Below are 13742 nucleotides of genomic sequence, written 5' to 3'. Positions count from 1 at the left end.
TGGCCAAAGAAAACTGCCCAAGGGCCGGGCCCTGCCCAGCCTGTGAGCCACCAGTCACAGCACTCATCTTGGAGCCCCAAGTTCCAATTTTGCTGGTAGAGAAAACTCTCACCGAGTAGATGAAGTGGGTCTGGGTGAATGACTGCGCTGGTGTCGCTGGGGTGGTGGCTGCTCTCCCTATTCTTTCCAGCCCCCCATTTGAAGACATAGATTCCAGTTCTGGGAGTTTGTTGCCCTCTTCCTTTGCTCACAGGCCAGAGCCAGGTGTCTTTGGGAACCGCGTGCACTACTCCTGCTGAAGAGAGACACACGGAAAGAGTGTGAAGCCAGGTCCCCACAAGTCCTCTAGAGTCCGGCTCCCGCCACCCCGGAGCCCGTGGGAGCTGCGCCCCCGCCTCTGCCAGTCCGGGCCACGCTGTCAGTCTGCATTAGTGCTAACAGGCTCCAGACCGAGCGGGCTGGGCGCGGGACTAATGCAATAGGCGCGTTACCTGGGGCACAAGCTACATTACCAGGTCGGCCTCCTCCGGGCACGGCCAGAGCCAGCCAGCCCGCGTCCTGCCGGCTGCCCCGCGCCCGCAGCGCTCCCGGGGCCCCGCCTGAGTGCCACGCGGCGGAGCTCAGCCTGGGCTGGCGCCTGGGATCCCCGTGCCGCCCACCACGTGAGTGCGCCCTGAGCGCGAGACCGGTAAGTGTGGAGCCATCTCCGAAGCACCTCGCGAGCGGCTGCACCCACCACTGTCCCGAAGGCTCCCAGGGCTGTTGGGTTCCGCCTCCCCGGAGCAGGACGGGACCACGAGTAGACACCAGCCCTGCCTGCAGGGCCCGCAAGAAACTTGCCATTTAGGGATTGGGGTGGGGGTGGGGAGCGGGTAGAGGCGGAGAGTGACCCAGGTAGAGTCGACAGGGTCTTTAGCCCGACCCACAGGGCGGCCCGAGAAGGTTCCCACCTATGAGTTCTGTCCCAGTCGGACGCGCGTCACAACCTCTGTCTCCAAATTTTTCCAACACATGTGCTCCCTTTTCTAGAGGAAGCCGGAGTCCGATCAGCCTACGTTCTGGGTTCCCCTGGGTGGTCTCAGTTGGAGCAAACAGACTGCAAGCCCTGGTGACCACTTTTTTCCCCTTTTATACAAGCAGAACTTTGGTGTGCCTCCGAAGTCCCTCTCTACAGCCGCACCCATGCTTCTGGCGCGAATGAACCCGCAGGTGCAGCCGGAGCTCGGCGGGGCGGACCCGCTGCCTGAGCAGCCCCTACGCCCCTGCAAAACCGCGGATCTGCTGGTGGTGAAGGAGCGTAACGGCGTCCAGTGCCTCCTGGCGTCCCGGGACGGTGACGCGCAGCCCCGGGAGACTTGGGGCAAGAAGATCGATTTCCTGCTGTCTGTGGTCGGCTTCGCAGTGGACCTGGCCAACGTGTGGCGCTTCCCCTATCTCTGCTACAAGAATGGTGGTGGTGAGCGCAGGGTTGACTGAGGCTTTGGAGTTGGGAGGCTGCTTGCTCTTGTAGCGGAGGGAGGGGAGCAGGGATACCCATGGAGAAGAGGAGATGCACGCACGAACAAATTTAGCGTTTGGGAAAGAACTCTTTAGGGCGCCGGGAAATAGGATCAGAATACTCTCCATTGGGGAAATTGAGGCAGGATCTTGGAGAGTGGTAGGCACAGAGGCTCAAGGATAGACTCGGGGCACCTGGTCGGGTGAGGAACACGAGTCAAAGCTGACCCCGCAGGAAAAGGGGTATAGATCTTGAAAGGAATCCCCAAGAGTTTGGGATGTTCCAGCCAGACACAAGATGATAAAACCTCAAGCACTCTTAGCTTTGGGGCTGGAACACTAGGCCGGGTAAAATTAGAGCCCTTGGATCACGGGAGGGCTACAGAGGTAAGTGCACATAGCTTTTTGTGAGATTAGGCCACTCGATGCCAGTGATTGAGCTGGGCCTTGAGACGGGAGGCCTGGGAGCCTGGAGTGTCCTCTTCAGCTTTGTAGACTCTGACTACATTATGGAGTGGGGGTACAGGTGAACCTGGAGAAGACACCCAGCAGCTGAGCTCTTTTGCCCTCTTCTTGATTAGCTGTCATTTTCCCATCTGCCCTGGAATGAGAGCACAGAGGTAACATACAATCCTGTGAAAGCGGCCTTGAGCTCCTTCCTGAAGGGCTTGGAGCCTAAGATGCCCACGTTACCCTGGTCCCCATCATCTTTACTGAGATGGAAGTTCAGGAGGTCTGTGCCCTGCACAGAACCCAGGGACACCAGCGTCTAGAAGAAGACATTGGGCCATCCCTGGTACTGCAAGACAAGGCCACACCTTGCCTTGTAGTAGTTCCGACTTGGAATTTAAGGGAAGTCAGTTGGAGGCAGGCTGACAATTTACAGGGTTTGGGAGGAGTGTGTGACTCCCAGAGTCCAAGATGCACAGCTCTATGTTTCTGTGTGCTCTCTGGACACTTGCTTTGGGATAAGCAATACCCAGTATTTGTAAAAAGGGTGTGGTCACCAAAACAAGCAGGTGGCTCTGAGTTGATCCTGTTGCACATAGAAGCATCAACTCTCACTGAGAAAGCAGATCAAAGCTAGAACCAATTTGGAGAGCAGCCACGTGTTCCCTTCCTGACATGGGTCTGTCATCACTAGATACTCCAGATAAGGAAGCTGGGACAAAAGTCCCAAGTGTCAGGAGATGCTTCCTGGTCTCTGGTGGCCCTTGTTACTCTTCTGGCTCAGTACTCTGACCCATAGATGCTGGGCAGAGAGGGAAAGCTAAGGAAGAGAAATACAACCTGAAGGTGAAACTTTTCCACACTTTGTGGCTGACGACCTTCCAGGGACTCTCAGCAGATTTGAGCATTTGAGAATTCTGGCCCTTGGGGGGGGGGGGGCAATGGTAGCAACAACATAAAAAGGTAGATTTTCTATATTTGTAGCAAACAGAGAGATGATGAATAAATGACAAATTGGAAGCCCTTAGGACAGTTGCATGTCCTTCGTGACCGTCTGAGACGGCCTGTCCCCTAGACACCAGACACCCTGTCATTAATCAACAATATTTCTCTGGGTTAGCTCAGTGTAAGGCATAATGCTAGTCTCTGCAGGGGTCACCCGGATGTGTAAGCCACCACTCTGCCTGCTGGGAGCATTGATTTCCGGAAGTCCTCATTGACATGCTGTGATACATCCTTTCTATTGCTATATGCCATTGCAACTAAAGCAGCACAGATGGCCAACTTGACACATGTGCCGAATAGATAGATATTCCAGAGCTCTCGCTGACGCTGTGTCCACATGGCCACTGCCATGTTGCAGGGCGAGAGAGAGCGAGTGAGCGAGCGAGCGAGAGAGAGAGAGACAGACAGAGAGAGAGAGAGAGAGAGAGAGAGAGAGAGAGAGATAGAGAGAGCAAAGTATAGCAAATTTATCACAGATACAAAGTTTTCATTGAAATTGACTAAATTTTCCTTTCTCCGGTATCCTGGTCCTGGAGTGGCCTATCCTGAGTTGTTCCATAATCTGTCTTTTGTGGCCCTGTTTCCAACACAGACTGAAGAAAACTGAGGGAACAGGCTTAGTTCAGAATCTCCAATAAGGGTTCAAATCCTAGGAATGTGGTTGAGGCTTCCTACACACTTGCAATTGAACAAATATATTAATAAAATAGCCCAAGCTCTCAGAGACTCATTGCTAGTTTCACAAACCATGGCAGTAACATGGCAGGAACTAACATAGTGATGTGTTAGAGATGATGATGATGATGATGATGATGGTGGTGGTGTGTGTGTATGCATGCGTGCATGTGTGTGTGTGTGTGTGTGTGTGTGTGTGTGTGTGGTGCAGCTTAGACATTAGGATGTGAAGTTATAGATTCCAGTTTCTACCATGTATGACTCTGGGCAACTCTCTAGGCCTTCGTTTCCTTACTTGTCCAATAATGTTGCTCAGCTAAGGGGAGGGCCAGGGACCAAATGCCCCCTCCCCGTGCGTATGGAGAGTTAGCGCGGCATAGGCCTTAGCATGCCTGCCTGCTACTCTTTATCGTTATCACTAGGATCCCTTAGGAAAGGGATGGGAGAATGACTGGTGCTGTAGAGGTTTCAGGAGGAGCTGTTGAGCAGTGACTCAGGGCAAATGAGTTCTGCTTGGAACTCAGCTTCGTTGGGCAGGGAGGGCTCAGCAAAACAGTATTTTAGCATCCACCTGGGACAGGCTTCGCAGAAGAGGAACTTAGGCTGGCTGGAGGGCAAGCCAGCAGAGATAAGGGTAAGATGCAAGTCGGGGCTGGGCTGGGGAAGTCTTGGGTGCTAGGCTGAGCGGGAAGAGCTACACCAGTGAATTTTCATGGCTGGTGAGGAGGTTGGCAATTGGTCCGGAGAAGGTATAACCCTTCATCCAGGAGAGCAGAGCCGTCTGATTTTCAGTACGCCCATCCCTGCTCCAAGGGATGCTCAGCTGCCCCCCTGCAGGCCTTGATCTCCCCGGAGACCTTATACTGTTTTTTTTTTTTTTTGTTTTTTTTTTTTTTTGTTTTTTTTTTTTTTTTTTTTTTTTTTTTTTTTTTTTTTTTGTGAGTCCCTTCTCCTTCAGTAATTCTGAATTCAGCTCCAGAAAAGGTCGAGCATACAGGTATTTCTTGAATCCCAGAAGAAGCCAAAGAGCTGAGTTTGAATTCCAACCCTGCCACTCATTGCAACCGCAGACATCAAAATTCCTGCTATAAAGTGACCCGATCTTAGATGATCTCCACAGTTCCTTGTTCCCCAAGAACCCTGACTACAGCTGGACACAAGCCAGGCTTCATCATCCTGCCCTTTAGCAGCCTGGCCCTGGGTCTTTGTGTTCTTCGGTGCCAGTGTTAACATAGAACTCTCCAAGTCTGAGTGTTTATACTGGCCCAGACGGGAGAATGTTTTGAACTGACGAAAGTGCCAATAGTTTATGCCCTTGGCTAATATTTTATGAATGAATTACTGTCAAAATCAGCCTGCCTGAACACCTTCCTGAAGACCAGCTGCTGGGATGACAGGCTGTAAGTTCCAGAGGGTTCCCTTGGAACCCAAGATTGGGTCTGTGCTGGCCTCTGGGAAGGAACAAATACGTAGGTGACTGAGTACTTCTTCCTGGAGGTGGTGCCTGTGGATTGTCCTCTGTGCATGACGCTCTGCATTGGATCCTGTGGCGACTGTGTATTTTTGGGTTTGAGCATACCTAGCTCTGAATCAGAGTCTGATATTTGCTTAGAGAAGTGGCCTTGGACAAGCCATATGGTGTCTCTAACCCTCAGTTTTCTTGTGCAGAAAATAAAGTGTTTAATTTTTAGCCCTTTCTATAGGGCCAGATAACATCAGACAATATAAAGTACTTGGGATAATGTCATATACTATGGGCTCAATAGAAATGCTACCATTTTGATGTGTTTGATGACACTGGTTATGTGCTGAACATAGGAGTAAGATGAGGTCCTGATTCTGAAACAAGCAGACTTTATTCTGGAAAGAAATTGACGGAGGAGATAAGGTGAAAGAGAGCTCCTTAAGCCTGGGTCCATAGCATAGCAGCTTTAGGAGGCAAAAGCTGAGCTTTGCCCATGTCCAGACAGTCTGTAGTACACCACTGTAGATGCATGAGATGCTATGGTTCTGAGTTTCCAGTATATTTCCCTCACCACCCAAATGCGTGGGATCTGCAACACCACTAATAAGGGTAGTGCTTATATAGATACCAGGGGTTTCTCAGCTTGATACTTTCATGTCTAGCTAGGACACAGGGACATCCACATATGGATCTTGTTTGGCTGACATTATTTAGCTCAGATGTACAAGGAGCCAAGCAGCATGGTGCTCAAGCTATGGAGTAAGAACCATAGCTATTGGCACCCCATCTCCCAATTGGAGGTACTGCTCTGGGCTTGTTATCATCTAGTGGCCCAGTACTGTGAGCTAGCCAAAAGGAGCTGAAGGGCTGCTCCCAAACAAGAGGGCCCTAATGGAGAAAAAAATGCCATATCTTGCCCTGCAGTCTCAAGTCCCATTGCCTACATGAGGATTAAATTCTAGGACCAGTGGAGAAGGCCCAGGGCTTCCATGGTGGCACCCTCCATGTGAGTCACTACAGAGACCCGTTTATTTAACAGAAACTCATTGGCTAATGCCAACCCCTAGTACAGAAATGTGTGGAAGAAAATCCCTACCTCTAGAGAGTTGTAGTCCACTGTAGATATTCTAAAAGTTCATGATGTATTATACTATATTTCAAATGGGGAAGGTGAGGTCCTACTCGGTTCTTTGTGGGTCACATTTCTTGTAATGATATCATTCTGAGCATCCCAAACACTTTCAGGTTTATTTCTCTCGAGGAGACTAGAATGGGGGAGATGGGAACCAGATTCCACAAGGACAAGTCAAATTCGGGCGTGACAGTGCAAGGAGAGGGACTACAGAAGGAGACGTAGCCCCCAAACTCACTTTCCCAAATTCTACCCCCGCTGACCTCTGAAAGGGGAAGACCCATTGGGCCAGAGCGGTGTCAGTCTTGTCAGAAGCTGTCCCTGGGTACCAAAGCTCAGGCAAAAGGTCATCTTAAGTCAAAATGAAAGTGAGGGAGGGATTGTCCCTCCACCCAGCCATGCCCCAGATACCTGGCTCTGGGTTTTCCTAGGGAAATTATCCCAAAGGACCTGTTAAATAATGTGCAAGGCCTTGTTGCTCGTAGGGGCCAGGGAACAGAACTTAGACACAGGACAGAAGAACCCACCGGTATATGCCAGAGGCCCCTTATGTGGCCGATGGAGCCGAGGATGAACAGAGCTCAAGGCCTTGGCCAGCAGGGTTCAGTCTAGAGCTCTAAGAGCGGAGAATTCCAAACTGGAGTTTTTCACAGAACTATTGCAAAGGTTTCCTGTCAAAGAAAAAAGGAGGTGTGTTTTAATTAATGGTGTGGCTAGAGTTGTTAGTTTGAACTATGTCTACAAGAGGACTGTGGCCCAGCCCTGTAAGAGTTTGGGTAGCTTGTTGAACTTAGATATTAGCCCCTGAGATGTCACAGGGGGCCAAGGCTGGCTATTTTAGGTATTGACCTAGGTATCGCTGGCCTGCTGGGAGCCTCAGGCAGTGACAGCCCACAGCCAAGCTGCAGGCCCAGAAAGCTGCTCTGTGCATTTTCACCTCTTCAACACAGCAGAGCTGGGCAAGAATGCTGAAGGAAGTCTGTCCTCGGGAGACTGGTCTAGATTTCCGGCTGTAGGTTCCAGTGACCACACCCCTCCACCTCATCCCAGTCCCTCAGCCTTGGGCCATCATATTCCTCTAGGTGCCCCTTCCTACCCTACCCCCAATCACCTTTCCTCAGACCCCCTCCCCTTCCTAGGTGGGTGTCTAGTGATCTCAGTGGCTGCTGGCTTCTCTTCCTGATGACCCAGCATTTACATGGAAAATTCTCCAGACCCTCCTGTGCCAATGGAGCTCCACTATAATGATGGGCTATCTGGCAGTTTAAATCTATCCAAAGACCTTTGGCCAGAGTCTCTTTCTCAATAGATACTTCTTGTAAGGTGATGTGAACACGTGAGTGTGTGTGTGTGTGTGTGTGTGTGTGTGTGTGTGTGATATGTTTTGGGGGGGGGCTTCCTCAGGGAGGTACATACACCTATGGTTTTTCCAGGTCTCTTTGCATGAGCCCTGCACTTTTACAACAAGGGCATTCCAGAGATGTGACAGGATTTTGGACGTTCAAGGACTGTGTGAGGCTTGTGGCAATGCATGGCCACATGAGAGACATATAGGGACACAAGGACAGACATTACAGTGATGGCCCTTGCAGACTAGTGCATTTACAAGCAAGCAGCTTTTAACTCCACGATGCTGCCACAGGGCTGCTTAGGGAGTGATGTCCTTGGCCCACCACCCCTACCTTGACCTCTTCCTAACCCTTCAGCCACACTGCCATCTTTTTTCTTTTCTAAGAGAGTTCACGCCAGTGTGCTACCTAATGTCTGTTCTCTTTTTAGCAGAGACAGTGGACCATTGGATGTTTCCCATTTTTCCTTCATACTCTTCATATAACCGTTAAGACTTTTTAAATTAAAATATAATTGCATCATACACACCTCTATTCTCCCCCCACACACACACTGTCCATGTCCCCTGTGTCACCATTCTCGAGTCCGCTGGCATTTGCGGTCCATGAAACTTCTGAGTCACCCACCGTGGAGAGCTGCGGCTCGCGCAGACCCATGGGTGTTTGTGCTTCCTCACTCTGTTGGGACCGTCCATCAGCAGCAGGGGAGATGGGCTTCACAATGAGTGAGTTTCTGGGTTGGAGGTACCATCTAGAAGTTCAGAGTTAAAGCACTGCCTAAAATAGACCTGTGATGGGTTGGCTGGGTCCTCTACCTTGGCCCAGGTGGCAGAGAATGCGGACTCTCTGATGGCGAAGCTTTAGAACCAACATCCAAGCACTGATACCTGGCTCTTCCCTTCCCCCTTCCCACTTTGGGTGCTAACTTCAGTCTTCAGGTCTACTCAACTGTTTAGGACCTGACCTCCTACTCCGGTCCAAGCTCCAGGTGCCCCTGGGATGTAGCAAGTGACAGCCGAGTGGGCCCCCAGGCACACCAAGCTTTGAACCTAGGTTGTAAATATTCACTAGCGTGGATAAGCTACTTGATTTTTCTAAGCCTCAATGTCCTTGCCTGTAAAGCAGGAGTAGTGCTGATTATCTCTGGGGTGGTTCTAAATGAATACTGTGTACAGCCTGTGTGGCCTGGCACAGACTGGATCCCCATTGAAAGGCACATGTTATTTCCACTAACCTATGGCCTCACCCACATCAGCACCATCCTTATCCACACTACCCCTGTCAGCTATGTGAGCAAATGCCAGAAGGGCCCTTCCTGGGAAAGATGGGATTAGGCAGAAGTTCAATGGAAGAAAGGAGACCTTGACACGTGACATTTCAAAGAATTCCAGCCTGGAGCAGACTTTGGAATACTGGGTTAGCCTGTGATACACAGACTAGATAGCTTGGCGTGTTCCAGATCCACAAACACTCCCCTTCCCACATTTTATTCAGACTCATACCCCTTATCTGTACTAGAACATTCTAGAATCTGCAGGGTAACAAGCCTAGAACTCAGAAGCCAGGCACAACTTACCAGATACATAAGCCTGAGATGCTCGCTTGATTTGACTCTAAGTCCCAGTCCCCTCCTCTGGAGAGCAGTCATAGCACTTGTTTCTCCCAGAGGGTTCTGGGTAGTATCTGAACTGGGATACTTAGTGCTTGCATGATATGCATGATGCGGATATGCAGTAGTTGTTGCTACTCTCCACCCTGGCCCTGGGTCTTGCTGCACACGATCCAGGTCTTATAACAACAGGACTGGCACTACGTGCTTTATCCTTAAAAGCCCCAGGTTTTCCATGCGGGAGGCAGACACTGAGTCACTGGGTGAGCGTGACCGTAGCTACCATGCACCTGCCTCTGCTCCAGCTCTTTTGTAGCGAGGAGCTTTAGTTTGCACCCGTCAAATGGAGTTAGCAATGATCTTAGCTCGGTAGCAAGTCCGTAAGGCTATAATGAGGTTGCATGGAAAGCACCTGTACCACACTAGGAGCTTGGCCAGAGCGAGCTACTGAGCTATGTGTTAAAATCATCAGCATTGCCATCATCTTCATGCACCCCCAACTTGGCTCATGTTCCTGGTGTGGATGGGTCAGAGATTGCCACGGTTAGAGCATCTTGGTCAGATGTCTAGGGGGAGTTTGGTTTTGCACTGGCTGTGCCAGGAAAGGAGTGACTGTTTTGGTTTGATCTTGCTGACATGTCATACATACATACATACATACATACATACATACATACATACATATACATACATACATCCCTGAGTCATGGCACCAGAGCTTAGTCCCAGTAGTTCACCCATGCTGTCAGGTCACACAGAGACTTGGCCCTGGCACTGAGACTTGCCTCATTCTACCAGGAATGTCTCCTGCGGCCTAGGACCTACTTCAGGTTCTGCTCTGCCTCAGTAGATGGGCTTCTTATGGCCTCTTTGTAGCAGCTTTTCCTTTAGCAGCCTGCAGCAGGATGAGCCCCATGGACAGGAAGGAAGTCTGAAGGAGAATCCTTCTGCCACTTATCAACAGTGCCATCAGGAAGCGCTGACTTCTCTCTCTGCCTAGCAATGTCCCCCAGGGGTCACAATAACCCTGATTACATCATTTTCTCATGGGTTGCTGTGGCACTCACAGGGAATGCAATAAAATCAGGTTTGGGGAAGCCTGGTGAGACCTCCGATGATATCAGTCACGCCATCTCTCCCTGCCTGGTCTCGTTCATCTTGCTTGTGGAAGGAAAGGCTGGCCTCACCAGGGAGGGTCCAGAGTGTGGCTTCATGAAGGGAAAGGTTCTGCATTTAGACATGTTTGGTAGAGGCTGGGTCTTGTAGCGCTTCGTGGCAGGCACCGTGCACCGAGGGCTCTGAGAAGCTGTGGAAACACAGTTCTTTAGCTTCGTTTCGCTTGGCTTTTATTTGTGTGACTGCAGACTGCATTTTTATGGTTATGAACACTATGGCCATCTTGCTTGCTGATGTATACATTTCAAGTATTCTTTGTAAATCTATTGACAGAAGACACCCCCAGGAAAGTGCCAGGTGAAGCAGATGAACAAGACCCTCACGGCTATTGCAGAGGCTTGACTGTAGCCCTTTAAGGGGCAGCTGTCCTGTAGGTCTAATGCTGTGTTCATGGTTTGCAGGTGCCTTTCTGATCCCATACACGCTGTTCCTCATCATAGCTGGGATGCCATTGTTCTACATGGAGCTGGCTCTGGGGCAGTACAACCGGGAAGGGGCAGCCACGGTGTGGAAGATCTGTCCTTTCTTCAAAGGTAGGAGTGATCTGAGGGAAGTCAAATATTTTCTCCAAAGTCTTACTTAGTGTCTTATGAAGAATCTGCTCCCAAGGTGAGACTTAATGTCTCACATGGGGCTCACAGGCATGGACAAGGTCAAGATCGTCCACTATTCAAATTTACACAAAGAAACTAGGTTACATCAAGTGTAGCCTTAAACTTGGACTCCAGGCTGTGCCCCACTAGTTGCGTGAATGACTAGAGAGTATTTTCATAGATGGGAAATACGAGGATAGCAGGGATCTCAGCACACATACCTCTGCTCTCATTTCTTGCTCACGTGGAAGGCATGAAAAGTTGATCACAGATGCCATCAAGCTCCAGCAGAAAGCTTCCTTGGAAAGCTAATACAACAGCCATGGCGGCTGTAAGATGAACTTGTACTTGACTTTAGAACAAGTCTGTGGGAAGTAACCATGACAACTGCCATTCTCCATCCCCTAGACCTCTTAACAGTTGAAAACAATAATCATGAGCAAACAACAACAAGAAGCCCTTATGTACTCATGACATCACTAAGGACCCAGAGGACTTGAGTCATATGGCTATCTGCTGACCAATCATTGTAGTTACCGGGAAACAACAGTCTGATTGGCCAGGCCTGTATCATAAGGCCTTGGCTACGTCAAAGAAGCTGGGATTACTCTCTGTCAAATCTCACCACTAAGAATTACTGAGGATCGAAGGGTGTAGTGGCTCACACCTTTAATTCAAGCCCTTTGGAGGTAGAGGCAGGTGGATCTCTGTGAGTTTGAGGCCAACCTGGTCTGCAAAGTGAATTCCAAGATAGCTCTAGGGCCATTAAAGAGAGAAATCCTGTCTCCAGAAAAAAAAAAAAAAAAGAATAACCACAGCTATAACCCTCCTGGAGCTTCCTAATCATTCGGTCAGCATGCTGGTGCAGGACATAGTTGATTGGGGCTAAGACCCCGTGGGCAGGCACACTGTGCTGAGAACCAGTCAGGGAATGCTTGGCGGGAGCTTCACCTGGAAGCAGTTCTGAGGAAGGATTTAAGTATAAGGTGTTACCAGGGAAGGTGAGATGGTCTTAGAAGCATCTGTTGGAGAAGGGAAGCCTAGTCTGTCACTGGCCAGTTCCATTGCAGGAAGGGAGAGAGGTGTGAGACACAGCCCTGTGTTGTCCTGTTTGAGTGACAAGGGAGCTTATATCCAACACTTGATGTAACATTAAGGCCCTGGCACTTCTATTTCCCTGATAAATGGACCAAGAAAGCTACAGTGGCAAAAGATTGTGGGTGAGGCTGTGATCCAGAAAAAGAAGGTGCAGGAGTGCGCAGTGGCTGGAGCCCACTTCCAGGAGTGAGGGAAGAGCTATGGGACTGGATGGACCAAAAGCCTGACCTCTTTGTCCCTACACAGGAGTAGGCTACGCTGTGATCCTCATTGCCCTCTATGTTGGCTTTTACTACAACGTCATCATTGCCTGGTCACTCTACTACCTCTTTGCGTCCTTCACCTTGAACCTGCCCTGGACCAACTGTGGCCATGCCTGGAACAGCCCCAACTGCACTGACCCGAAACTCCTCAATGCCTCGGTGCTGGGAGACCATACCAAATACTCCAAATACAAGTTCACGCCGGCTGCAGAGTTTTATGAGTAAGTCATGGGTGCCTCTCCTCACCTGTATGCTCAGGTCTGGGCAGGAGCTGAGCCAGGCACTCAGGAAAACCACAGATCAGCCAGGGACATGGCAGTCAACATTTGAAGGGTGCAGGCTTGATGCCAAGTTAAGAACAGAGGAGACAGGAGTATATAGGGTACCCGGTGGAGCCTCTACTATAGAACAGGAAAGAGGAGGTTGGGAGCCAGAGAGCCAGCATGTGGACAGGAAGCAAGATGCAAAAGGCACTTTGGAGACAATAATTGCCCTTATGAACCACATCTAAGTATGTGGGAGAATGGGAGCTTGTGGGAAGGGCAGCTGCTCAGAGAAAGTGGCTGTAGAAACTGACGATATCAGCCAAGAGAACACCCAGAAAGAAGTTAGGTGGTAGATGATGGCTCCGTAGCTGGAATCTACATCTGTCTGGTTCTGAAGCTGTCCTTCTATATACCCCGTGCTGGGAGCTCCCACATGGAGGAAGCAAACCAGTTGTATGCATCTTGAAGACAGTGTATTTACATTGTGTGTGTGTGTGTGTGTGTGTGTGGTGGAGTGGACAGAACATTGTTAAAAATAAACACAACATTTCAGTTGGAGTAATTTCAGAAGTAGAAAAGTTGTAAAAAACAATAGTACATGGGGCCTTTCCTCCCCAGCATCTAACGTTGACATCTTGGGTAGCCGCTTTGTACTAAGGAAATCAGAAAATTAATGTTCACGTTATTAGCTAGTCTACTGAAGACCTCATGTGAATTTCACACTCCCCCACTGATATCATGTTATAATATTTAGCTGTCACATCTACTTAGTCCCCTCCAATATGGATGAGTTCTTTGAGCTTTCCTTGGGTTTTATGACCTTGACACTTCTGGAGGGTATTGACAGTGCGTCTATGAAATATTTGTCAGGATGGATTTGTTTGTTGTTTCTCACATTCTGATTGAGAGTATACACCTTAGTCAAGGGCACCAAAGAGGCACAGTGGCGCTTTTCTCAGTGAGCCTTGTCTGGAGAGCATGATGCCAATCTGTCTTGTTACCTGTGATATCAATCTTGAGTGTGGCAAAGGTGGCGGTGCCAGCTCCTTTCCGGATAGAGATATTTTTACTTTGGTAATGTTTGCCTTTCAAAGAGATACTTTAAGGTTATGCAAGGATATTGCTTCTCATACTTTTTTAGTGCCTATTATTAATTTTTGCAGG

At 49.6% G+C, this 13742-nt stretch overlaps 1 protein-coding gene across 1 annotated transcript in view; it reads left to right on the top strand.

The window, feature by feature from the left end:
- Window positions 1–1182: 1182 nt before the first annotated feature.
- The window catches only part of Slc6a2 (solute carrier family 6 member 2), a 36381-nt gene continuing 23821 nt past the window's right edge, over window positions 1183–13742 (top strand). The window contains exons 1-3 of the mRNA XM_038313003.1: window positions 1183–1456; window positions 10760–10891; window positions 12296–12533. Coding sequence (XP_038168931.1) covers window positions 1183–1456; window positions 10760–10891; window positions 12296–12533 — 644 coding nt within the window. The remainder of the gene's footprint in view (window positions 1457–10759; window positions 10892–12295; window positions 12534–13742) is intronic.

The sequence above is a fragment of the Arvicola amphibius genome, chromosome 15 (genome assembly GCF_903992535.2).
Source record: "Arvicola amphibius chromosome 15, mArvAmp1.2, whole genome shotgun sequence".
NCBI lineage: Eukaryota > Metazoa > Chordata > Mammalia > Rodentia > Cricetidae > Arvicola > Arvicola amphibius.
Note: the sequence above shows the minus strand (reverse complement) of the source record. Positions and strands in the feature narration are given on the sequence as shown.